Source organism: Leucoraja erinacea, chromosome 6 (genome assembly GCF_028641065.1).
Source record: "Leucoraja erinacea ecotype New England chromosome 6, Leri_hhj_1, whole genome shotgun sequence".
Taxonomy (NCBI): domain Eukaryota; kingdom Metazoa; phylum Chordata; class Chondrichthyes; order Rajiformes; family Rajidae; genus Leucoraja; species Leucoraja erinaceus.
The window spans coordinates 62,498,380-62,525,543 of NC_073382.1; the positions used below are offsets into that span (position 1 = coordinate 62,498,380).

At 42.1% G+C, this 27,164-nt stretch overlaps 1 protein-coding gene across 2 annotated transcripts; it reads right to left on the reverse strand.

The window, feature by feature from the left end:
* Positions 1-1,488: 1,488 nt before the first annotated feature.
* Positions 1,489-27,164, reverse strand: ccdc90b (coiled-coil domain containing 90B). Of its 2 annotated transcripts, XM_055637203.1 has the most exons (9): positions 26,854-27,160; positions 24,706-24,822; positions 21,222-21,325; positions 19,969-20,070; positions 16,600-16,641; positions 16,433-16,504; positions 14,455-14,508; positions 10,212-10,326; positions 1,489-2,527 (listed from the first exon to the last, which is right to left on the reverse strand). In XM_055637203.1, exons 1-9 carry the CDS (start codon positions 26,957-26,959, stop codon positions 2,469-2,471), a joined length of 771 nt encoding a protein of 256 aa, XP_055493178.1. In that variant the 5' UTR covers positions 26,960-27,160; the 3' UTR covers positions 1,489-2,468. The 2 variants fall into 2 exon arrangements, with proteins under 2 accessions (XP_055493178.1, XP_055493179.1); XM_055637204.1 differs by lacking the exon at positions 10,212-10,326 and having other exon boundaries at positions 26,854-27,164.

Sequence of the window (27,164 nt, forward strand, 5' to 3'; positions counted from 1 at the left end):
CTTAAAATGGATCCCTGCAAAATCATCCTGTCTTATGACATCTTATAGAAGGGAGAGAGGGCCATGAGTCCCTGGTTTAAAACCAATTTCCAGTGAGATAATGCCAATGAACTGATAGCCATTGAGTGTTTACATGCTGAGAGGTTGAATCTACTTCTCACTGAAAAAGTTACCTGTTTACCCATAACATATGTATAAATGGGGGAAAAAAGTAGCTTCAGTAAAAATCTGCGCACCAGCATATTTGAGTAAATTCATTTTCTGTTCTTGAATGCAAATATTGGAGTCATTTACTGGAAGTTTTCAGAAGCATTTTAGGAACAGGATTGGCTTCAACAGCCGTTTGCAAAACAAAAAAACAAGAACAGAACGCACCGAGAATAATTAGTGAACATTCAATTAATGATTGATGTTAAATGTTCTGCAGCAATCTTCTTTTCGTGTCCATCTTGTAACAAATGTTGTCCTCGCTGTCATCGTCCGTCCTGAAAAGGACGCAAGCTTCCGGCGACAGTCAGTGGAAGCCATCACTTGTCACAGTAGATGATGGTGGTAGCAGAATTAGCCCAGGATACTTCCAGTTTCCAGCCCTGCGACATGGACGCTTCTGCTATGGGGCCTTCTGCAGCAATGAAGATACACAGCAAGATTGTCTGGAGCAGAACTCGATTAACCCAATGATTATTAGAGCTTAAAACATTTATCCTCGTGTTTAGTTCAGAGATACAGCATGGAAACAGGCCTTATGGCCACCAAGTCCACACCAACCATCGATCACCCGTTCACACGAGTTCTATGCTGCCCACTTTCACATCCACTCCCTGCACACGAGGGGCAATTTGCAGAGGTCAATTATTAGTTTAGATACAGCGTGGAAACACTATCTTCAGCCCACTGAATCAGTGCTGATCAGCAATCACCTGTACACTCGTTGTATCCTACCCACATAATGGCAAGTTGAAATGAAAGAAATGATAAACAAATATTTACATTTTTTTCCAAATTGTAATGTAATGGAAGAGAGAAAGTACAATCTTCCACATGCTCGGCTTTTCAAAAATAATCTAATTAATATAATTTGGTCAATTTACAGAAGCCAATTAACCTACAAACCTGTACATTCTTTGGAATGTTGGAGGAAACCGGAGCACCTGGGGAAAACCTACTCGGTCATGGGGAGAACGTACAAACTCCATACAGACAGTACCCGTAGTCAGGATCGAACCTGGCTCTGTAAGGCAGCAACTCTACCATTGTGCCACTGAGCTGCCCAGGGCCAATGTGACTGGTTGCTGATTTCTTCATTAATCCTTGGTGAAATAAAATAATTTACCAGAATCAAGTCCAGGCACATTATGATGCTTAAATTTTCACAAATAAATTTCAAAAAGGCAAGTTGAAATGAAAGAAATACATTTTCTCCAAATTGTAATGTAATAGAAGAGAGAACATAATCTTCACATGCTCGGCTTTTCAAAAATAACAATATAATTTGGTCAATTTTTAATGAAGGTAGTCAACATGCTCCAAGTAGCTTAACATTGTTGGGGAATATCACTTAAAGGTCATGATAAAAGAACAAGATGTTACATTCAATGCACAGTATCCATATCAATCAAGGCAGGTACAAGCCTGAAGTTGCTGCCTTCAAGTCTCCAGTTAATTATATCCTCAATTGCTGGTTTCCCGACTTATTAAATGCTTGAAACAAAATGCTCAAGAGCAGCATTCATCTTTGCTGTCAGAGATATGACTGTAATAATTATTCCAGAAGATTTTATTTACTGTGACAGTTTCTTCACAACAAATCACTTGTTCAGAAAGTGATTTTATAGCAAACTGCTCATTTTTGCTGAGTCTCTGAAGAATACACTTTAATTGCTGCCATTTCTCAAGAGTAATAGGAATACATTTAATAAACCAGCATGATAACAGGCTGTTTGTTTCTGCCCATATTGTAGTCATTGCCACGGTTACCTGGCAACCGCTGCTGCATACTGGCCTCGGGGTTCATTCTATTTTGTAATACGGAAAACAAAATAAAAAAAACACTTAAATCTCTATTTTATCTTACACGGCAGACAAAGACTGTGGTAACCACCCTTAATGCAGCACCCTGTATGCTCAATGCATTTATAGTACATGCAGCAGCTGCTACATAATGTATTTCTGTACTGTGAATGCACTTGGCCCAGGCAACGTGTTAAGAATATGCAGTCATTTCACCCAGGCCCGTTACAACCAACTGTGAGAGAGATCTGTATTCCATCACCACGGTTCTGCAATTTTCTGTGACCATAATAACAATGCACCATGAATCTTTCCTCAAACCACTGCAGCAGGACAATTATATCGGGCATCTGCAGGAAAAATCCCAACGTATTATTTGGAATTCTTCAGGATGATTTTGCAGTGTTCCATTTCAAGAATCTTTTCTTGGTCATTGGTGAAGGTCAGCTTTCAATTTTCTATTTTTGCCACAAGCGATAAAATCCCAAGGCGATTGCTAGGCAGGTGAAGACAGATGCTGAAAAAATAAGGTGAGAACAATTCAATAAATCTGTCTTTTTCTTTAAATTACAAGTCCTATTCTTTCCGATGGATGGATTAATCAATTGTGTACGAAAGGGACACAACTGGATGGGACTAAAGCATTGATGAACAAATTCACTTAAATTAAAGCACATCCAGCTTGTATGTCGTCGCTCCCACAGATACCAGTGCTCAAAATAAGAAGCTGGGATGATCCAGTGCAGTTTGAAGGCAGCGGCAATGGCTGCAACCTCTGGAGGGGCAATGTGGAAGAGGAACAAGGTCATCAGTAACAAACTGGTCTGGCACCTCAGCGACTCACCCTGTAGGAACAGTGAATGCCTTATAACCCTTTGGCTCACTCCAGCACGCTGCAGCACTCAGCACACACGCCAAGCCTTGAAAGTGTAGAGAAAACGAAGGAAGATTTCCATTCCAACAGCCTTCTTCCCTAAAAATGTATCATCCTGGGCAACTTCAGTAGCAGGATGGGAAGCGATATAACCATGTGTGACAAGGACTAGACAAATGCTGGAGTAAGTTAACGGGACAGGAAGCATCTCTGGATAGAAGGAATGGGTGGCATTTTGGGCTAAGACCCTTCTTATGTCTGAAGAAAGTCTCGACCCGAAACGTCACCCATTCCATCTATCCAGAGATGCTGCCTGTCCAGCTGAGTTAATCCAGCATTTTGTGTCTATCTTCGGTTTAAACGAGCATCGTTAGTTCTTTCCTCCAACATAGCAGGAACTATAATGGAGTTTTGCCCTACACAATGCTTGGAGCAGATATTATAACAAAGCCTGATTATAACACAAACATACTTTGTCAGAGGGACAAGCACCCTTAGCTCTGGCACTGCTCAATTATCTCATTATCCATATGTTGGTCCACACAATGTGTGACTGGCGACAATGATCGCTGGGTTATCCACCACCTAATATACCGTTTTATTTCCATCTATCCAGCTCCAAATGCCTGCCCACTAGAACAAACCCTTCACAGATCTCCTCAACTGCAACTCAGTCATAACAGTGAGCTCCTAGGGCTCCATCCCACAACAGTCTATTTAGATCAATTTACTTAACAATGTTCATAAGACCACACCCCAACTCAAAAATAACGGTGTCAGAAATACATGGTATCCAACTGAATTCCTGAATTGTGTACGAAAGGGAATTCACATTGCCCTCCATAATGTTTGGGACAAAGACCCAGCATTTATTTATTGGCCTCTGTACTCCACAATTTGAGATTTGTAAAAAAACACATGTGGTTAAAGTGCACATTGTCAGATTTTAATAAAGGCCATTTTTATACATTTTGGTTTCACCATGTAGAAATTACAGCATTGTTTATACATAGTGCCCCCATTTCAGGGCACCATACTGTTTGGGGCACAGCAATGTCATGTAAATTAAAGCAGTCATGTTTAGTATTTTGTTGCATATCCTTTGCATGCAATGACTGCTTGAAGTCTGCGATTCATGGACATCACCAGTTGCTGGGTGTCTTCTCTGGTGATGCTCTGTCAGGCCTTACTGTAGCCATAATTAGCTTATGCTTGTTTTGGGGGCTTCAGTCCCCTTCAGTTTTCTCTTCAGCATATAAAAGGCATGCTCAATTGGGTTCAGATTGGGTGATTGACTTGGCCACTCAAGAATTTATCATTTTTTAGCTTTGAAAAACTCCTTTGTTGCTTCAGCAGTATGTTTGGGATCATTGCCTTGCTGTAGAATGAACCACCGGCCAATGAGTTTTGAGGCATTTGTTTGAACTTCAGCAGATAGGATGTGTCTATACCCTTCAGAATTAATGATGCCACCACCATCAGCAGTTGTATCATCAATGAAGATAAGTGAGCCAGTTCCTTCAGCAGCCATACATGCCCAGGCCATAACACCCCCACCACCGTGTTTCACAGATGAGGTGGTATGCTTTGGATCTTGGGCAGTTCCTTCTTTCCTCCATACTTTGCTCTTGCCATCACTCTGATATAAGTTGATCTTTGTCTCGTCTGTCCACAAGACCTTTTTCCAGAACTGTGGTTGCTCTTTTAAGTATTTCTTGGCAAACTCTAACCTGGCCATCCTATTTTTGTGGCTAACCAGTGGTTTACATCTTGCAGTGTAGCCTTTGCATTTCTGTTCATGAAGTCTTCTGCGGACAGTGGCCATTGACAAATCCACACCTGACTCCTGAAGAGTGTTTCTGATCTGTCTGACAGGTATTTGGTTTTTTTTCTTTATTATAGAGAGAATTTTTCTGTCATCGGCCGTGGATGTCTTCCTTGGCCTGCCAGTCCCTTTGCGATTAGTAAGATCACCAGCGCTCTCTTTCTTCTTAATGATGTTCCAAACAGTTGATTTTGGTAAGCCTAACGTTTGGCTGATGTCTCCAACAGTTTTATTCTTGTTTCTCAATCTCATAATGGCTTATTTGACTTTCATAGACACAACTTTTGGTCCTTGTGTTGATAAACAACAATAAAAGTTTCCAAAGGTGACGGAAAGACTGGAGGAAAGACTAGGTTCTGAGTTCTTTCTTATACCTGCATTAAAGAGGCAATTAAACACACCTGAGCAATTACAAATGCCTGTGAAGCCATGTGCCCCAAACATTATGGTGACCTGAAATGGAGGGGACTATGTACAAAAACAGCTGTAATTTCTACATGGTGAAACCAAAATGTATAAAAATACCCTTTAATAAAATCTGACAATGAGCACTTTAACCACATGTGATTTTTTCTATTACAAATCTCAAATTGTGGAGTACAGAGGCAAATAAATAAATGATGGTCTTTGTCCCAAACATTATGGAGGGCACTGTAAGTCACAAATTCACAGTCTCATCACCTCAACACAGAACCCTCCTGAAGGCTCCCCTCCTAACTGTACATGTTTGTAGGTTAATTGGCTTCGCTAAATTTGTATATTGTCCCTAGTGTGTGTAATGATGGTGTTTGTGTGCGGGGATCGCTAGTCAGCGCGGAGGGCCGAAGGGGCTGTTTCCATACTGTATCTCTAAACTAAACTAAAAGTTCTTATAAATGGCCTAATTGTGACCATCTTCCAGAAAGGAAACAATTTGACTGTGACAACTACAGTGGAATTTCCCTGTTTCTGCCACAGAGGACGTCATCACTAGAATCCTCCTCAACTACTTGGAGTGGAAATTATACTCCCCAAATCAGTGTGGTTTCCATCCATCCTATGTGCATGATCGCCACCTTGTGGCAACTCCAAGCAAAATGCCGGGAGCAGCATCAGCAGTGATACTTGGATTTATGTGACTTCACTGTCATTGACTTCATCAATGAGCAGAGACTGTGGATCACCCTCAAATATAGCTGCCCACAGAAACTTGTTTCGATCATGCTTTTGCTCCACCACAGCATACACACTATGATAATAACCAGAAACGTTCTCAGTAAAGACTAGTGTTGAACAACAATACACCATCACCTAACACCTCATTAACCATTCTTAATGCAACCTTGCACTTCGCTTCCAACAAATCTAATTTGGAGGGGCTAATCTTAAGAACTAATTCAACGTATGGTGCCTTCATCGTAAAACTAAGGTTACCCAAATGTCAGTAGTTGAGCATCAATATCGTGTAATACTCCTACAGCACAGAAATAGGCCCTTCAGTCAATAGACAATAGGTGCAGGAATAGGCCATTCGGCCCTTCGAGCCAGCACCGCCATTCAATGTGATCATGGCTGATCAACCCCAATCAGTACCCCGTTCCTGCCTTCTCCCCATATCCCCTGACTCCACTATCTTTAAGAGCCCGATCTAGCTCTGTCTTGAAAGTATCAACTAATACATTTCGACCAAGATGCCACATATAAATTTGTCACATTTGATTGTGTTTGGCCCATATCCCACTAAATATTTCCTATCAATGTACATGTCTAAATGTATTTTAAATGTTATTATACCTGCCTCAATTATTTTCTATGGCAGCTCTTTGCATATATCCATCCACTGTTTGAAAGAGTTGCCCCTTTGGTTCCTATGAAGTTTTCCACTCTCATCTTAAACCTATGCCCTCTGGTTCTTGATTCCTCTATCTATTCCCCTGATGATTTTATACATTTCTATAAGAACCTCTGTACTCAATTCCGACTGGTGAAGGCCAAAAGCTTTCTTTACTACCCTATCTACCTGCAATGCCAGGTTTAGGCAATTATGTATTAGTATTGCTACATCCTACTGTTCTACAACACTCCGCAGGGCCCAACCATATTGTGAAGGTTCTGGCCTAGCTTGACTTCCCAAAATCCAAAACACACTCTATTAGCCATTCTTTGGCCTACCTGCCAAACTGATCAGGACCCTGCGGTAATGCTTAATAATCATCTTCAATACCATTCACTAACTCTCCCTGCATTCCATGTGATCCAACCTTCCAGAGTAGCCTAACGTGCAGAACCTAATCAGAGGCTAGCTAGATTTAACATCGACCATGTCGACTGCCTTGCCCTTATCACACTTCTTGGTAACTTCTTCTTCTTCAAAAAAAAAATTTATGAGATACAATTGCCCACAAAACCATGCTGACTATCCCTAGCAGGTCTCGAAATTAGCGGTTGCCCGGGTGCCACTGACCACCCAAAGTGCCGCCGGGGAACCTAAATGCCGAGTCATTTTGCCCTGCTTGGCACTGCAGATACTGGTTTATACCGAAGATAGACACAAAAAGCTGGAATACTCAGCGGGTCAGGCAGCATTTCTGGAGAAAGGGAACGTGACGTTTTGTGTCGGCGACAGCTGTAATGCATGGGAAAGTTGCTAAGTGTGGCGTGACGGAGGGTCGGAGCGAATGACGGACCCCGCACAGCAGCAGCAGCAGAGGCTCCATCTCCTCCTCTTCCTGCCCCCCGCCCGCCCTGATAACGGCCGCTGCCTGCCACACCGCCAACGGCGTTTTCAAAACAAACCCTTGTCGGAAGGAGGTGGCGGTCAGAAGCGGAAGTAGGGGGTGGGGGTGGGACGGAGGATAGAACGCGGTGATTGGAGGAGGGAGACGTGACAAAACACTCTCGGCAGACCTGCACCGCAGCCAGGATCGATCCCGGATCTCCGGCTCTCCGGCGCTGCAATCGCTGCCGAACCGCCACTGGACCATCCCCGTCCCCACTCAAGGGCCCCCTCCACATCCGAGGGTGGCTGGAGACGTTGGGTCAGACGGGCGTGGTGCCCCCAGGCCCACGGCCAGCGCAGAGAAGCAGAGCTAAAACCCAGCTCAACTCTGCCTGTCCCGCCAGGTTAACCTACAGCCCTGCCTGGATTTACGGGAAATATGTCATCAGTCCAGGCATGATCAGGCGAGGCAGGCAGAGTTGACCAGGCGAGACAGGCAGAGTTGAGCTGCATTTAGCGCTGGATTGAGCTGAAATTACCGTTCACAGGGCCTCCGAAGCCTCGCGCATGTGTTTGAGTGAGCGCATGCCTATGTTGAGGGAGAGCTGGGAAGCGGAGGATAAAGCAGGGACTACCTGAAATTGGAGGTCAATTTTCATACCACTGGGGTGTAAACTGCCCAAGCAAAATATGAGGTGCTGAGTTTCTCCAGAATTTTTGTTTCCCCATTCACACAAGTTCGGTTATCCCACTTTCCTCACCCACTCCTACACATTAGGGGCAATTTTACAGACATGTTAACCTACAAAGTCAATGCATCTTTGGGATGTGGGAGGAAACCTAAATGCTTGCAGGGAGAATGTGCAAATTCAACACAGACAGTGCCCGAGGACAGGATCGAACACAGATCCCTGGCGTGTGAGGCAGCAAGTCCACCAGCTGTGCCTCTATATTTTATTTTCCAACACACAAAATATTATACGTTGATAACTTTGGTTACTAAAAAAAAAAAAGAAACTATCCATTTTCAGTCTTAAATCTCTAAGCGATGCGATGTTCCCCTTTAAAGCTGCTGTATGTTTTAATTCAGTTCAAGACTATGGGGCATTGACCATAAAGTTGCGGCCTAACAGTGCCAGAGACCCGGAATTGATCCTGAATATGGGTGCTGTCTGTATGGAGTTCGCTCCTTTTCCCTTTGATCGCATGGGTTTCTCCGGGTACTCTTGTTTTGTTCCACATTCCTAAGGTGTGCAGGAATTTCAGACCAAACCAAAACTGAATATTTTCCCTTTGTCCAGAGATTCTGTCTGACCTGTTGAGTTACTCCAGCTTTTTGTGTCTATCTTCAGTTTAAACCAGCATCTGCAGTTCCTTCCTACACACACGATACTATACGATAGAACTTTATTAATCCCAGGAGGGAAATTGTGTGTGTGTGTGTGTGCATATGTGTGTGTGTATAGTTATATATTCATATATAAATATACAGTTTTGTTTTCTCGTTTATAACATTGTCTACAGAGTACTATGTTTACATATTCTGTTGTGCTGCTGCAAGTAAGGATTTCAACGAGACATGAGAGAATAAAACACTCTCGACTTACGTTGCTAATGTGTGGGATAGAACTAGTGTACGGGTGATCGGTGGCCGGCGTGGACTCGGTGGGCCGAAGGGCCTGTTTCCACGTTGTATCTTTAAATTAAACAAAAACACTAAAACCAGAGGAAATCTAAAGAAGGGTTTCTACCCGAAACACCACCCAATTTCTTCTATCCAGAGATGCTGGCTGTTCCATGGAGTTCCGCCGCACAATTAAAGTATGGAATAGTCTTCACCGTACCAGAGGTACCCAACCAGAAGCAATTACATTTAAATTAGCTCTTTTTTTCCCCAAGAACCATTTTTTGCTTAAGTCCAAGTCAAGAGTCAAGGGAGTTTTATTGTCATGTGTCCCAGATAGGGCACTGAAATTCTTGCTTGCTGCAGCACAACATAATATGTAAACATAATACAGAACAGGAGATAAAAGTTCACTGTGTCTATATACAATAGACTATATATATACATACACACACATACACACAATAAATAAACTGCAATAGGCTTTTGTTTTTCAGAGTTTGGTGGCGGTGTTTAAATTCTATTTAAATTCCATTTCGAATAGTTTTGGAGGACCAGGAAACCAAGAAGCACGAGTTACTTCAGGGACTTTATTTGAAGCAGAAATAATATGTGAATGCTTCATTGACCATAATTCTGACTGGTAACTACGCACTTCGTCCGAGCACATTATCGCACGTGTCATGCAAGCCGTCTTAAATGACCACCTAAACTGTTATTTGGCAACCTAAAAAGCTGCCTTGGTTGCCCGGCTGGCAACAGGGAAAGAAAGTTAAGCGAGAGCCCTGTTTAATGAGAAATTAAACAGTGGGAGGTAGTTTGTGCTTTCTAAACCGTGCAGTCCAGTATTTAGGCTTTCTCACTCTGGTGTTGCTTATTGAACTAAGTCTGAATGTGCTGCCAGCAATAAATATGTAAAAATAATAATTTGCAGTGGACTGTTACCTTGGCTAAAAATGAAGATCACACGGGTTATTATTCCACCAATGGACAATTCTCAAAAATGCCACAATGGCCATACCCAATTTGACACAATGATAGAATTACATCACGCACAGCACTGTGTCATATGCAACCGTGTAGATTGTACATTAACTTATGCCTCTATTATCCTCAGACATGAACCACGAGGATATGGAGTATCTTAATTTCACACATTCAACCATTTTCATGATCCTACCTGCAAGATACCTCATTGTTTCTAGTTTAAGAGATTCCAACATGGTTTTAAGTGACGCCACATCTGTGTCAATTTTTTTGTTTGTTTCAGTTATCGCACGGTCCGTGTCTGAATTCTGTAAAAAAAAGTGCCACAGATCAACCTGCAATCAGCAATACTATTGGATTCAAAGGAGATAAATTTCTGCATCCTCCTCGAGACACAGTGGGTGACAGTACGCAACTATCAGTAAAAAACATTATCTGGTCATTATCTACATTTTCATTAGCAGAGGCTATGTGACCGAATGGATCACATCATTTCATATATTACAACAATGACTATACAGGTTGAACACTGATTTTCCAGCACACTTGGTTCCAGACTTCCTGGATTATTTGTTTCTCCGGACCAACAGAGGTCACGTGATAATGAAATGGCCCCTGGACCGCTAACGATACCCTTCCCATGTCTTTAAAGCACCATGGAGTGCCAGAAACAGAAATAAAACAAATATAAAACATAAATTCAATGTGAATGGAATGACCTGCCGACCTCTCCCCAGCTCCCACCATCTCCATGGCCGTTACGAGCCCCAGCTTCTGACCCCACTCCCGACTCGCAACAGCACCAGCGAGTCCTTCTTCACCCACTGCACTGCACTTTGTCTGGGTCGCCGTTCCTTCCTCACCCTCTGCCTCCTCCTGAGAAAAACATTTTTTACACAGAGAGTGGTGGATCTCTGGAATTCTCTGCCACAGAGTGCAGGCTCGAAGGGCCGAATGGCCTACTCTTGCACCTAATTTCTATGTTTCTATGTCTATGTCCCCCTCCACTGAAATCCCCGACCACTCCCGCCTGCCCCTCCCCCCCAAACCACCACCTCCTCCTTTTCCCCCCAGAGTCACCAACATACTCTACCTTGGAAGTTACAGCAGGTAAGAGGGGAGGGAGCCCCATGGTGCCCGAACGCGTCTCTACCGGTGGGGGCACGCTGAAGAAAACGCTGTCGCCAGGGGCTACAACATGAGCCACAACAAATGCCAAGTGAACCAGTAAAGAACGGCGGCATCGGCACCTAGTTTTAAGGTGAAACGGCACAAAGTGCTGGAGTAACGTAGCTGACTAAATAAGTCTGAGGACGGATCCCAATGTCAGCTATCCGCATTCTCCAGAAATCCTGGCCCCCTGAATTACTCAAGCACTTTTGTGTCCTTTTGGTGGGTGACGAAGCGTCTCTGGTGCACCTTGCGAGTCGGGAGTGATGTTGGAAACCGGGGCTTGAAACGGCCAGAGAGGCGGAACTAGCCGGGGATGGGTCGGCAGGTCTGTCCGCTATATCCAACATAAGTTATAAGCCTGATGAAGGACCTGAAACATCACCCATTCCTTCCTTCTCTCCAGAGATGCTGCCTGTCCCGCTGAGTTACTCCAGCATTTTGTGTCTACCTTCGGTTTAAAACAGCACCTGCAGTTCCTTTCTACACGCCTGTTATAAGGGGGTCGTGGAAACGAGGGTTTACTGTAACGTCTTTGTGAAACAGTTAGGACAGAAGTTTGAGAGCAGAGTTGATTCTTTCACGACGGAGGGACTGCAGCAGAAAGAGTTCTCGCCACTCGCAATGGTATCTGTGGTCGCTCAGGGAATTTCAACCGAGCTCTTGTAATTTTGTCCGAATTGTAGGAGTGGGCGGACCATCAGTTGCTGGAAAATCAATATTCAACCTGTACTAAAAGTGCAAGTGAAATAAAAACAAAAGTGCAGTTGCTGAAAATCCAAAGTTGCACAATAAAATGAAATGTCAGTGTGTCCTGTGTATAGCTCAGCGGCAAAACCACCTAGAAATCAAAAATGTTGCATGTGCTAGGTTTAGCAGTTGGATGTGCACTCCACTCTTAGTTGTTCTACTTACACCTGTATAGAAGGCTCTCCAAAGCCCCAAGGGGCATGGATATTACTTCCCCCCATTGAAAATAGGTAAGATTTTTCTCAGACCTGTTTTTGAAGTCTGTACTAAACACCTTTATGGTCTTCCTGAACCACAACTAGAAACTGAATATTTGTGCATTGAGTTTCTGCGGAAGACTAGCTGCGATTTATGCCATGAGATGAATAGATCAAAATAAACGTGGTGACTCTTGTGAACAGCCTCAGTACAATCTACTATTCTTACTCCCTTGTACTTGGCTATGAATGCGCTCATGTATAGTAAGATTTTACTCAACTGTATTCAAAGAACTATTTTAGGTACAGTATGCAACAATAAAATACCATTTGAGACATTTAGATACATGTTTCAATAAGTACCATAGAACCATCAAAGAAGGAACCAAGTTTAGTGAGATACCAAACCAATGCCTTAGGTACTTTTACAGAGGCTCTTTGCAATGACCTTGTGCATGACTCTGGTGATTCAAAAAATACTTTCATTCTTAATCTACTTTTGGCTGCTACAGTTCAAGGATAAAACATAAACAAACCATAAACTGTGTCATCATCAGCATTACTTCAATATTTTTTGATGGGAGAAAAACGACACCTGGTTTTAAAACTCTCTTTAACTTTGACAAATGTGGAGACCCGTTAAGTAATATTACTCAGGAAACTGCAAATCAAAAATATAAATCTACTTATTGTCTGGGATGAATGTACAATGGCTCATAAAGCAGCTGTTAAAACATTTGATTGAACATTGCAATGTCTTTCACTCAGTAATAAATTCATAAGAGTTGTTAATGTGGTGCTTGCTGGAGATTTCTCTCAAATGCAGTCAGCAATTCCATGAGGTACAAAAGCTGATACATTGAAAGCCTGCATTTTAGCATTATATTTGGGAAAATGTTCAACGATTACACTTGGAAACGCATGTGTCGATCTATCCGAGAGAAAGTTTGCTGCAAATTTAGTTATAATATATGGGAAAATTAAACATGAAGATTCAACAGCAATGATTTCAATTAAATACTTTTGCCAAATTATTATATTACTCTATGATTTAATGCATTGTTTTAACAACTGAGACTCATTACTATTTTAATTGGCAAAGGTTGCACGAGAGAACAATTTTACCATCAGCAAATAAAATGACTCAATACAGGCCCTAAACAAAGACCTACTTCAAAGTTCCACAGACGACCATGTGGGGAATAAAGTGGGGAGTGGGAAAAAATGTCAAAATTGTTCAACAGTAGCAGCACGATGATATAGCGGTAGAACTACTGCCTTACAGTGCCAAAGACCTGGGTTCTCCTGACTACAGGTGCTTGTCTGTATGGAGTTTGCAAGTTCTTACCGTGACCTGCGTGGGTTTTCTCCGAGATCTTTTGTTTCCTCCCACACACCAAAGACGTATAGGTTTGTAGATTAATTGGTGTAAATGTAAAAAACTTGACCCTAGTGTGTATAGGGTCATGTTAATGTGTGGGGTTCGTTCGTTAGGCCGAAGGGCCTGTTTCCGTACTGTATCTCAACAGACATGGTCTCCTTCGGCCATATCTGACCATGGATGTCTCCAGGGTGTTATTCCCTATATGGAGGACGCCTGTGCGTGACTTTGTTTAACATGGGGAGACTGGTGCACAGACAGCCACTCCACGGTCCTTGACAGATCTGGGTCAGGATCCAGTGGCATGGAGTCCAAGACGGCCGGAGACCCTTTTCTGCTGCAGCCTTCATCCGCCTTCACAGCCGTTCTGACGTTCCACTATGGTCAGCCATCGGCCTCCGCCTGTTCCACCGTTGAGGTCTTGGTTGGATTGCTTTTTGTCAGAGACTTCCCCCTTGACCTTACCGCCATGGGTAGCCCCACCAGGAGCATAGCTCCAGACGGCATCACTCTCAGGATCTCAGGTCCACACAAGCTTCTCCTCAACGACAAGGTGACAATCCACGGAGAATCTCTAAACTAAACAAACAATTGGGTTTATCTGGAGAGAATGTGTGACATCTCGACCCGAAACATCACCCATTCCATCTCTCTAGAGATGCTGCCTGTCTCGCTTAGCTACTCCAGCATTTTGTGGCTATCCGGTTTAAACCAGCATCTGCAGTTCCTTCCGACATACTTAATTGGGTTTATCATGTTGTTATGGTTTCTAACTGCTTTACTTTACTGCAACCTCTTCTGTTAATTAACAAACTACAATGTGCAGTGTATGATGTGGGCATATTTACACCAAAAGATAAAGTTATGAGAGATGTTCTCATTTCATCATCACTAAAGTAACACATTCCATGCGTATTAATAATCTTAAAAGCACTTACCAGTTCAGTAAATTCATTTTTAGATGTCATTAACTGCTTCTCTTGTTCTCTAAACTAATTAAAAAATAATTATTATACATATGAAATATTTTCAATTTCTCACATAATATGAAAAGGTTCATCGACTTCATATTAAAATTAAAATCATCCTTTTAAATAATCACATATTTAAATATTTGTTTATAACTTTATTATATATTTCCACTGGCAGGTTACTGCATACTTTTGAAAATATATTTTCAAGATGACTGTGAATTAGCAATCTCTTCACATGGAAGAATGGCCCCTGTCCATTCTCTCCCCAGATGCTGCCTGACCTGCTGAGTTCCTCCAGCCCTTTGTGTTTTGCTCACGATTTCAACATCTGAAGATCCTTGTGTCTCTAATCCCTGGGGTGAGAGGGTTGTCCTATTAAGAGAGACTAGACAGTTGAGTCTGTATTCCATGGAGTTCAGAAGAACGAGGGGCGACTTTATTCAAAAACATAAGGGGGCTGAAGAATGCTTCAAATCCAAAACGTCACCTACTCATGTTCTTCAGCGATGCTGCCTGACCCGCTGAGTTACTCCAGCACTGTGCAAAAAGCACAGAAAAAGTGATTGATAAACCCATGACATAAGTAACTTTACCTAAACTCTAGTTTGACTTCCTCTTTGCCTTACACTTTATTTTTGTATGAAGCAAAACACAAGATGCTGCAGGAACTCAGCGAGCCAGGAAGCATCTCTGGAAGGAATGGACAGATGGCATTTCAGATAATGATCCTTCAGCAGACTAATTGTCCATTCCCTCCACGGATGCTGCCTGAAAGACAATGGAGACACTACAAAAAACTACAGTTGCTGGAATTTTGAGAAAAAACACAAAGTGTTGGAGGAACTCAGCAGGTCAGCTCAGTTCAGGACTGACAATATAGCAAACTGAATTGGCATGCAGAATTCCTCCAGCACTTTGTGTTTTGCTCAAGATTCCAAAATTGGCAGTTCTTTGTCTCTCCATTGCATCACTGTCATTGATCATAAGTACTTTGGTTTTTGTACCATGATCTAGCTTACTTAGAATAACCAATAATTTACTGCATATGTATCGCTGTTACTTCTCCTACAGCAAGTTAAAAAAATTAATTGTTCCAGTTCAGATGACTCATTCTTGAGTCTTAAAATAAGCACTCTTGAGACTTAAAATTCAGTCCAGAGCATTCCAGTTCTTGGCAGGGTTCCTTGGATTGCATTCCAATAAATCCATAAGCATTGAAATTCAGCCCATAGGCATTCCAACCCAAGGTTTATTTACCCTGCAAACACAGTAAGCGTGGCACCATCCTCTCATCCTTAACAAAGTCAATATCAATGCACCGTTCTGTCAGCCTTCCCCAGAGCGTGTAGTCCAGTTAGTGCTTCTATCTGGCTGCAGACTTCACTGCGGCCAGGAGCCATCCTTAGCCCGGCGCCATCCCCCACCATGTTCTTCTTCGACACCATCTTATCCATCTTCTTGGCGATGTGCACGATCTCCTCCAACTTTCCCATCACGTCGTGGTTTTGTATTGTTGTTTTTGAGGGTGAGGGAGAGGGGGTGAGGGGGTAGTTGCAGAAGGAGAACGGGATGCAATGGCCGCTCACATCAGCACCGGGAGAGAGCGAGGGGTTCTATTGTATATGGCGCTGGCCGCGACCATTGGCCGGGCGCCACCGCAAGCGCTGCTGGGAGCTGTCGTCCCAACCCGTGCCCCCGATGCCCTGCCCCACCGCACAACCACGCCCACCGCGCACCGCGCTGCCCGGCTCCCAGCCGCCGTCTCTCGGTGAGAAGCTTTCACTCGCCTCATGTCGGAGAATAATAATAAGAAGAAGAATTGAAAAATTGGATTAATTGCTAGGAAAACAAAAAAATGCGATTCCGATTTAAATCAGCAGAATATCATGTCTGGTAATGAGAGTGAATAAACATAAAACAGCTACTATTAATGATATATTACCGAGTCCATGATTCTGCTTTTCTCCAAGTTCATGTCCAGTTTTGTATCATTTCTGATTTTCTTAACTTCATCCTACAAAACCAACATTGAAATGAACACTAGCAAAGGAAATCAGGAAGACATGGTTTACACGTGCAATAATTCAATTAGATCAGATAGTAACTTACCGTAAGCTGTTGTTTCACATGCTCCAATTCAATTTTTATTTTCTAAAGGGGGAGAAAAAGAAAGAGTTCCAATATTTCAGCACTGTAGCACTTTGCAAGAGTAATCAAAATATATATATTATTTAAATAATGGCATCTATTTTGTTGAGTGGGATTTTCAATCATCAAACACTTGGGCAGTTCTGGCACAAAGGTAGGGTTGGATGAATGCAGTCTGGAGAAATTTGATAAAGTCCTGCATGGTGCCCGAGTTTCATACAATGTAATCAGGTCACATGAGTGGGCTGGACAAGCCCTCCCATGTGAAACTACTGGGAAAGCCATGCCCTCTTTGAAGATTTGAATCGGCAGCTACTATGTTGCTATGTTCTTCCAATCCTTCGGATTGTCCTACATTCAAAATATTAAACATTTCTGGAGTAACAAAAGAATCTGAAAAAACACCCGCAAAGCAGGATGTAAAACATTATAACAAAGACCTTCAATTAGAAGAAACACCTCTTCCACTCCATTAGAAAAGCTCAATTCAAATGGATGGACTCGAGAATCTGTACTGGAACTCATAATGTAGAATCCGTGAGTAGAATTCCCAACGTTATTGATGACGAATTGCCAAAGGTTTGTACTTGAGTCCAGAATTCAATGGCAGAGAAAAGTGACATACTCAATCCGCAATGTTTAGCCATTAAAATGCTGGCTAAATCCAGTAAGATGTTGAGCCTTATCAAATCTATATCTCAGTGGCATCAATTTGACCCATTTTTTGCCGATACATATGACAATTAAATATTCTTGATTCTTGAGTATATGATTCATTTACTTGCTCAATATTGCAATGGAAATCCTCATCATTGTCTTGAGCTTAGCCTAATAGCAACATGGGGAACTAATTGGAGTTACTGAAAGAAGTTTGCATTGGTAATGGTTTATAATTGTAACGTGTAACGGCCAATTAAATCAAATACTGTACATGAATACAATATGGCTTGTGTTAATGTCATAGTCAAGCTGAATAGTTGCTGCCAAACAGCTCTCAAGGCACTGCCAAGTGTCACCACTGTTATCCTCCCATGTATCCTTCCTGATAACAGCCAAACTGGGCAAAAACAGCCATGAGGTTGCAGACAGTGGAATCTAAACGCCCCACCAACTGGCCATCCCAATTCCTCTCTGACAGCTCATGTTTGTGCGACGATCACAGGACTTTGGAAGCAGTTGGGGGGGGAGGGGGGGGGGGGGAAATAGGAGCAAACAAAACCCATTGTTAATTAAAAACAAAATTGAAATTAAGAAAAGTAAGGAAAAAAGACAATCAATTATATTTGCTTTTGAAGTGAAGGCCAACGAAATGGAGCTGTACTAGATGCACCAGCAATTTAGAAATGGCTCTAGTCCCAGTGTGCCGGCACTGAGGTCTGGTTAACACTGCTCTGTGAACTATATTGTTAGAATGTTCTCTGCTGCCATTGGTTTAAAAGTCTCTAGTGACAAGTCTTTAATGAATGGAAGAAACAAGCAGTATTTATAAAACTTCAGCAAACCATATTAGAAATGTTTGGAAGGTTTACGCAAGTATATGAAGATTCTTCTTTAGCATTTTTTGCGCAGTCATTGGCACTTGCTGTGGTGCAGGTCTGGATTCAATTAATAACAAAATTGCATTGGTGTACAGCTTTTTGTGACTGCAGGATCTTCAAAGTGCTTCACAACCAATTAATTATATCTGAAATATGGTCATTGTTACGAAATAGGAAACACAATTTGTCACCTCAATGATCGACAGACAGCAATATGAAAACAACCAGATAATCAGTTGTAGAGGTGGTAGTCGAGGATAAATATTGTTCTGGTAATTGGGAAGAATCCACACACTCTTTCTCGTAACTGTTATTAGATCTTTTACATTAGAATAAAAGCATCCTATCTAATTCTAGCTCCAACAATGCAGTGCTTTCTCAATTCTGCAAAGTGACTGGAGTGAAGTTTCAACTCATCAGCTTTCCGTAAAATAAGTGGCAAAATGAGGAAGGGTTGTAGCAGCCATCACCACTGAGCAATAACCTTTACCAGGTATGTGGCAGAGAATAATGTCCCAAGGTGAATTACTACCCCATTGGTTCCGAATTACTCCTTCATACAAACACAGAACTGTCCTCTTCCAGATAAGAGCCAAACCAAGTGCAGAGAATCTACGGGACAATTAACTAACTTTGTCCGCTTAAAAATTGTGCAAGCATAAAGGAGAATCACATCCAAACGATGCCAAGCGTGCCTTGAAACACTGAAAGAGGCCAACTCCATAGACAAGTGCAGGTTCTTTGAGCACTTAACAGAGGTTTTTATGGCCAGGCAGAGTGAAGACCAGCATGATCTAGTTTTTCAATTTTCTTACAATCTTTCGTCCAGTTGCGGTGATGTTCTTTTTTAAACCTGACCACCAATTGAATATGGGGCTGGTGATTATCTAGAAAGAGTTAATGGTGACAGTGGCTGGTGGAGTGTGATGCAAAGCCTTTCCAAATTCCGGATTTAATTAATTCAATACTGGATGCATCACAGCTTGGTTTGGGAACAGTTCCATCCAAGACTGCAAGAAATTGCAGCAAATTGTGGACCAGCCCAGACCATCACACAAACCAACCTGTTTAAGAAAGAACTGCAGATGCTGGTAAATCGAAGGTAGACACAAAATGCTGGAGTAACTCAGCGAGTGAGGCAGCATCTATGGAGAGAAGGAATTGGTGACGTTTCGGGTCGCAACCCTTCTTCAGACTGATGTCAGGGAGGGGGTGGACAAGGAAATAATGTAGGCGGAGACAGTAAGACCAGTGGGAGGACTGGGAAGGGGGAGGGGATAGAGAGAGAAAGCAAAGGCTACCTGAAGTTAGGGAAGTCAACGTTCATACCGTTGGGGTGCAAACCAATCTCCCTTCTATTGACGCCATTTATACCTCACGCTGCCTCAGCAAGGCCAGCAGCATAACCAAGGACCAGTCGCACCCTGGCCACTCCCTTTTCTCTCCTCTCCCATCAGGCAAAATGTATAGAAGTGTGAAAACGCACACCTCCAAATTCAGGGACAATTTCTTCCCAGCTGTTATCAGACAACTGAATCATCCTACCCCAACCAGAGAGCAGTGCTGAACTACTATCTACCTCATTGGTGACCCTCGGACTATCCTTGATCAGACTTTGCTGACTTTACCTTGCACTAAACGTTATTCCCTAATCATGTATCTATACGGTGTAAATGGCTCAATTATAATCATGTATTTTCTTTCTGCTGACTGGATAGCACACAAGAAAAACGTTTCACTGTACACGTGACAATAAACTAAACTTGAGTGTTACTGCGTTGTTTGGTTGTACCTCATTTTCCATCCTCAGGCTTGAAAATTCACTTTTCTCCAAAATAACCATATCCTTTCTTATCGAGTCTAAATGAGCCATGATTTGCTGCAGCGTTATTTCCTGAAAGAAAGAAATATTCCAAAGATATGTTCATTTCTGCAGACAGAAACAGAAATGCTGGTAAGTTTTACATTCTGCTTTCAATACCTGTCAACCCCAGCAATGTTAAAGAATCTCACTTCTCCATCAACATTTGATGTATCCAATAATCGGGAGATCCCGATGGCCCGGCATTTGACTCACGAAATGATGTCGGCAATTTCCACTCGCCGATGCCCCGGAATCTTGCCCCCCAATTCCGGACATCTAATTCACAGGAACATTTCAGCAAAACCAATGTGCTTAAAGGGAGCATAGGACTCTCACACTCTCATCCCTCCCAACCATCCATTTACACTAATTTTACATTAATTTCCACAACCCTTTGCAGATTCTAACACTCACCCAAGGGACCAATTAACCTGATTGTGCTGAGCTTTAACAGAGCTAGGTCCTTAGAATATAAAAGATCCACATCATGATACAACTTTGCATTTTATATTTACAATTGTAACTATATTTAAAAAAAAACTATTCTCCATGTACAGACTGGTTTTGGTGTAAAAAGTGGTCCAAATTTTTAGATGACATAGCAAAAACTCAGATGCTAAAATAATTATGCTTACATTATTTTCTGCTTTTACAGAGAATGATAAAGAATTTCCTCAACATTGAACTACTGTTATGTATTAGAAATAGCTGGGTACTTGAAATGAGGCAGGGATGGAAGTGCTGAATCAAGCAGTAAATCTACTACACCCAGGATTATTAACCAGGTGAAAATCTAAATAAGACTCGATAGATGGTGAATAAAGGGCAGATTGAACAAAGAGCTGAAAAAGGACCAGATTGTAAAACACATTTTGTAAAGATAATTTCAGACAGTGATATAGTATCAAATTCCCTGAGCTCTTCGGCGCTTGTCACGGAATTGGTCTCTTTACTGTCAATGGTATACAGGGAAAAGGACATTTATTTGATTTGTTTTGTATTCCTTTTTCTGCAAATTCAGTTAACTACCTTCCATGGATACTAAGAGAACACTTTGTCCAGAATGTTTCCACCTATTGCATTGAGTAATTTTTAAATTGTTTAGAATCCATTTGAACATTACAACAGTATATCTTTATAAGTCCGTTTTGAGAACATCATCTCATAAGAGCTGTACTTACCTGTTGTGCTTTTGTTACCAATTCCTTGTGTGTGGATTCCATATTTGCATTAGTCAAATTTGCCATTAATGTTACAATAGCCTCTGCTTGCTGTTTTGGAAAACCTGATCATTAAAAAGAGAAAATTAAAAATCCAATTAGATTAATTCCAACCCACAATCAAAAAAAATTGCAGATGCTGGAATTCTGAAATAGAAACAGAAAATGCAAAAAGCTCTCAGCAAGTCAGGGAGTATCTCCGGAAAGAAAAACTGAGTTAACACATTTTCTCTTCATCCTAGCCTGGCGAAGGGTCTCTAACCTGAAACATTAACGCAGTGTCACTTTCAATGATGCTGCCTGACCTGTTGAGTGTTAGAGAAATAATCAGGCTAGTTCCTCTCTCCCTGCCCCTCAAACAAAAATTCTCATCCAAAAGAATGCTGTAAAATGAGCAGTTTTATAAAACTAGTGATTGGCATTTACACAGCATCTTTCAGACAGAAATAATATTCCAAGGCATGTTACAGCCATTGTAGAACCCATTGTGGGGTAACATGTGAAATGCCGCAGCCAAACTAACATAACTGCAATGCAATAATGACTCGTAGTCTGCATTTATGTATGGGATGATAGACCAGGTCCAATGATAGAGCCAGTTCATGGATATTTCTAAGGTGGAGATTGTCAGATTACTGATGGGTGCCAGGGTTATGGGGAGAAGGCAGGAGAATGGTGTTGAGAGGGAAAGATAGATCGGCCATAATCGAATGGGAGAGAGGACTTGATGGGCCGAATGGTCTAATTCTGATCCTATAACTTATGAGATTAACTTCAGGGAGTGAGGTATTATATATCATAAGACATAGGAGCAGAATTTGGCCATTCAGCCTATCGAGTCTGCTCTGCCATTGATTAGGGCTGATCTATTTTCCCCTCTCAACTCCAATCTACCCTCTTCTCCTTGTAACCTTTGACACCCTAATTAATCAAGAACCTATCAATCTTTGCTTTAAAAACACCCAATGACGGCCTCCATAGCCGTCTGTAGCAATGAATTCCACAGATTCACCACCTGAAATGCCCCAATCAGCATTAATGGTGCCTAACTGGGGAGCTTCATCTCCCTAGTAGTAAATATCACCACCAATTTATCCTGTACCAACCGCATTGAATCTACCACAAATAAATGACACAAATGCCTCTACTTTCTTTTGCTTAACTCCAACGACACCTACAAACTTGTACAGATGCACCGTCGAAGGAATCCTATCAGGATGCATCACCACTTGGTTTGGCCACTCATCTGACAACAGGAACACAAAAATGTGCAGAGTTCTGGGTGTATCCCAGTCCATCATGCAGACCAGCCCACCCCCCATCAACTCCATCTACACTTCATGCTACATTGGAAAGCAGCTAACACAATCAAAGACCAATTCCACCTCAGTTATTCCCTCTTCTTCCCTCTCCCGTTGGGCAAAAGACACAAAAGCTTGAAAGCACATCCACTAGATTCAGGAACAGCTTCTTCCCCTCTGTTATCAGATTACTGGAACAGTTCTCACATAAACTAGGGTGTAGTTCCAATCTTCCATCCTACCCCATTGCTGACTTTGCACTTTTTACTTTGTAACTGTTGCATTCTAATGCTATGATACTATATTATGTATAGTGTACTCATGTATAGTATGATTTAACTGGATAGCATGCAATCAAAAGCTTTTCACTGTGCCTCAGTACACGTGACAAATAAACCAAGACCTCTTTCAAATGAAGCCTTTTTTTCAAAGTATTTTTTAAAATAGAATCAACCAGCAGAGCTGACAAAGTCTCATCTAATGATGTATCTGTAGGTGACAGGTGAAAAGGGAGAAAATCACTTCACAAGGTAGAGCTAGTTCAGCAGAATGATTGGGTCAATCACAGCTCACCAAACTTGCAAGATCTAAAAGCTAGATGTTTGTGCTCCTGTCGTTCCTCATGGTCAGGGATAATAAATGTGAAGAAAATTAAACTTTGCAAAGTTTTTCTTGAACAAATATGTCAGCAGTGCACGAGTTAAAACTCGAACACCAGTATCTGTGGTTTTGCAGCTTGCTGTAGAATTGGGCACCATGGAAGTAGAAGCCTCCAGATTATGTCAGGTCATTACAGAGACCTCTAAATACACCATTTATTGGTAGAAGAAGAAACTGAATTGAACCTGTATATTTGTGCAAAGACTATCCCTCTATACCTTCCTATCCAAGTACATAGCCAAATGCCTTTTAAACATTGTGATTGTACCTGCTTCCATTATTTCCCTCTGGCACCTCATTCCAGATATTCTCCATCATCTGTGTGGAAAACTTACCCTCAGATCTATGGGCCAAACGTAGGCAGGTGGGACTAGTGTAGATGGGACATGTTGGTCAGTGTGGGCAAGTTGGGTTGAAGGACCTGTTTCCACACTGTTTTGCTCTATCTCATTTAAATGTTCCCCCTCCCTGACTTTAAACCTGTGCCCTTTCTTTTTGTCCTGGGAAGATGATTCTGAGCATTTTTCCCATTTATGCCTCTCATAATTGTTTTACTCAATCTTTTACATTCCACTGAGAGTAAATCAAGCTAATCCAATCTCATCTCCTCACTACAGCCCTCCATTCCAAGCAACATCCTGGTGAATCTCATCTGTTCCTTCTCTATTGCTACCACATCCCACAGTGCGATGACCAGAACGGTACACATTCTGGAATTTTCCAGTTACATATAGAAAAATAATTTTAGTCAGGATTTTCAATTGAGTAGCTTCACTTTTTATGGGAATAAAGTTAAATTGAATTGTTTCAGAGGGATTAGAACATTAGAAATGATTGAGGGGAATATATACTGCTCAGTTGTGGTCTAAGTATAAGAAAAAGAGTATGCAGAGGCTTAAGGTAGCATACAATGATGTAATGAGGTTGCTACTTCATGTTCCTAGGTGGCATAGTGCCAGTCAATTGTTTGTGTCCACTAGAGTGCCAACCTGTGAGGCACTCTTAAGACAGCTGATGTTTAGTTTTATGTGTCGCCTGGACAAGTCAGAGAACCACATAATTGAAGCCTTAGTCAGCCCTCTGAAAAGCTGCTATAGATTCACTTCTAGGCTAAGATGGCATTGGTGCAATAGCTTATATATATTTTAGGCTAATATGCAATTTTTTAATGTATCTTTGTAATTCTTTGTACTGTTTGATGTGTATATGGACCTGTGTCTGAAATAAAGCTTTAATAATAATAATAATATATATATGTGGGAGTATTGGTGCTGTTTTTCCTTCAGGATGTTTACACAGGAAGTAAAATAAATCACCAAAACTTAAACTGGAAGGTAGACCAACTGTTAAAAAAAATCCAAGCATTTTAAAATACAATCGTCAATCCCACTGAATAAAGTTAAATGGTTGAATATTTAACGAAAAAATCACTGCAACTTAAAGTGAAATTCAGAAAATTGAAGATTTCAAGGGTTTCTTCTTACCGTTATTCTGCAGCTCCAGGACTAAAGCGTGGGTATCAAAACACATCCTCCTCTGTTCTTGGGACAATAATTCAACCCTTGTGTCATAAGCATATGATGAGGTAGCAGCAAAAAAATCTGCAAACAGACAAAATCAATCAGCTTTTGCTGACTGCATCTGTCAAATGTCCCAGACAAGACATAGGATATATCCAATTCATAAACCAGAATGTTCCTTTTTGTTGCTCAAGTAAAAAGTCTACACAAGATATTAATTGCTTAAGGTACTCCCATTATCATATAACAATTCACTAGGCTAAGGGGCAGCACAATGGCGTAGTGGTAGAGTTGCTGCCTTACAGTGCCAGAGGCCTGGTTTTGAACTTGACTACGGGTGCTGTCTGTACGGAGGTAGTACGTTCTCTCCGTGACCACGTGGGTTTTCTCCGGGTGCTCTGGTGTCCTCCCACATTCCAAAGATGTACAGGTTTATAGGTTAACTGCTTCCTTAAGTTGTAAGTTGTCCCTAGTGTGTAGGATAGTGCAGTGCAATAGGGGAAATCGCTGGCCAGTGTCGACTCTGTGGGCCGAAGGGCCTGTTTCCACGCTGCATCTCTAAGTCTAAAGTAAAGAAACATTAAAGCAGTTATATAAATAGATGGAGTCACATGACTCTTCTCATCTCACATTGCTTCAAGTTAATAATGGGAACCTACTCATTTACTGTTACATGGTTTCAAAATGATGGACCTAAAGAGCTGAATGACTTTGGAGCATTTGCTATTGACAGTATATTTATCAGTCTATAGACCGTGTTGGTGAAAATAATCAGTATAAATGGTTACTTGATGGTTGGCATGGAAACAGTGGGTCAAAGGTCTGTTCAGTGCTTCATATGTCTATGTTCTACATTTTCTTGTTGTATACTTTTCCCCAATCCGTTGACAAAAGATCCGGTCTTAGATCAAATTAAGCCACCCTGGCACATAGTCTCATTACCTGCAACCTCCGGCAACCACCTGCAACCTCCGGGAACTGCACGGAAACCTTGGATGGGGCGCAAAGTCTCCAGAGGTTTCCGTTCAGGTTTCCTAAGTGGGACAGGAGCATAAGTGGGACAGGGACATTACCGTTGTACTCCTGCACCCCCACCTCAACGAGTTCTGAGTTCGCCATGATGTTGAGTTCTTCTTCTGTTGCCTCCATCTCCATGAGGTCTATATCTCTGGCAAGGAATCCTCACATCCTAGTAACGACCCCATTCTCCAACACCTCTCCTGAACACCCCCGGCCGACCTTCGAACCTCTCATGACCTTTTCATCTCCAATTGCTGACGCGACATTGACCACCTCGATCTCCACTCCGCTTACCCGCTCCAATGTCATCCCCCTACGAACGCATTGCTCTCTGCTCAGTCAGTACCAATACCATATAGAGATTATAAATACAAAGTGCCGTAGTAACTCAATTGGTCAGGCAGCATCTCCGGAGAAAAAGGATGGGTGATGTTTCGGGTTTGGACCCTTCTTCAGACACCGAGTCTTCAGAGTTTGAAGAAGGGTCCCAGCCCGAAAAGTCACCCATCCTTTTTTCTCCAGAGATGCTGCATGACCAGCTGAGTTACTCCAGCTCTTTGTGACTATCTTCGGTATAAACCAGCACCAGCAGTTCCTTTAGGAGCAGTCTGAAGAAGTTCATGAAGGAAAACCTGGTCTATCCACTTCCCTCCACAGATGCTGCCTAACCAGCTGAGTTACTCCAGCACTTTGTTTTCTTGATCTGTGGGAAAGATGTTGTTCAGGAATGTTTACCAGGAGCTCTGGCAGTCGAGAGATAGTTCAGCAGAAACCCTGGCCCTGGGTTTGCAGAGTCCTACTGACTTATGGTGTATGGAAACGCAGGAGCTGGTCTCTATCCATCAGCATCTTACTGCAGATGCTGAACAAGAGGGTCGTGGACAAAGAATATATTTAAGCACTCGTCTCCTCCTTGTTTTTTTTTCTCTGCTGTTGGGCGTAGTTGTTATTCGTTGACCAAATGCCACATATTCGTTCAGGCGATTCCATTTCCCGAGGCCAGCTTTGTATTGTAGATTGTAAATTTCCAACACACTGAAAGTGGTAGGGAAACAAACATCCATTAGGTTGTCCTGATCGAGAATCACTCACCGCGTTTTAACTGCGATCTTGGATTCTCAGGCAATGCATGAAGCACATTCAGAGCTCGGAAGTTGTAAGCGTGTAACAAAGTTTTGCAACGTTGTATCCGTTTCATGTTCTCTCTCTCTCTCTCTCCGCGCTCAATCTTTACTGTTTGTATTCGGTGAGCAACGACGCCAAGAGCCAGTCCACTGAGGCTGGTACTGGTACTTTGCAATCAGAGTAAACGATGAAATCTTGATTCAGCAAAACTTCCACCAACACCCTGATGTCATTTCCACCTTGCGAGCTCATTGAGGAAATCCCAGGACTCAGACTAG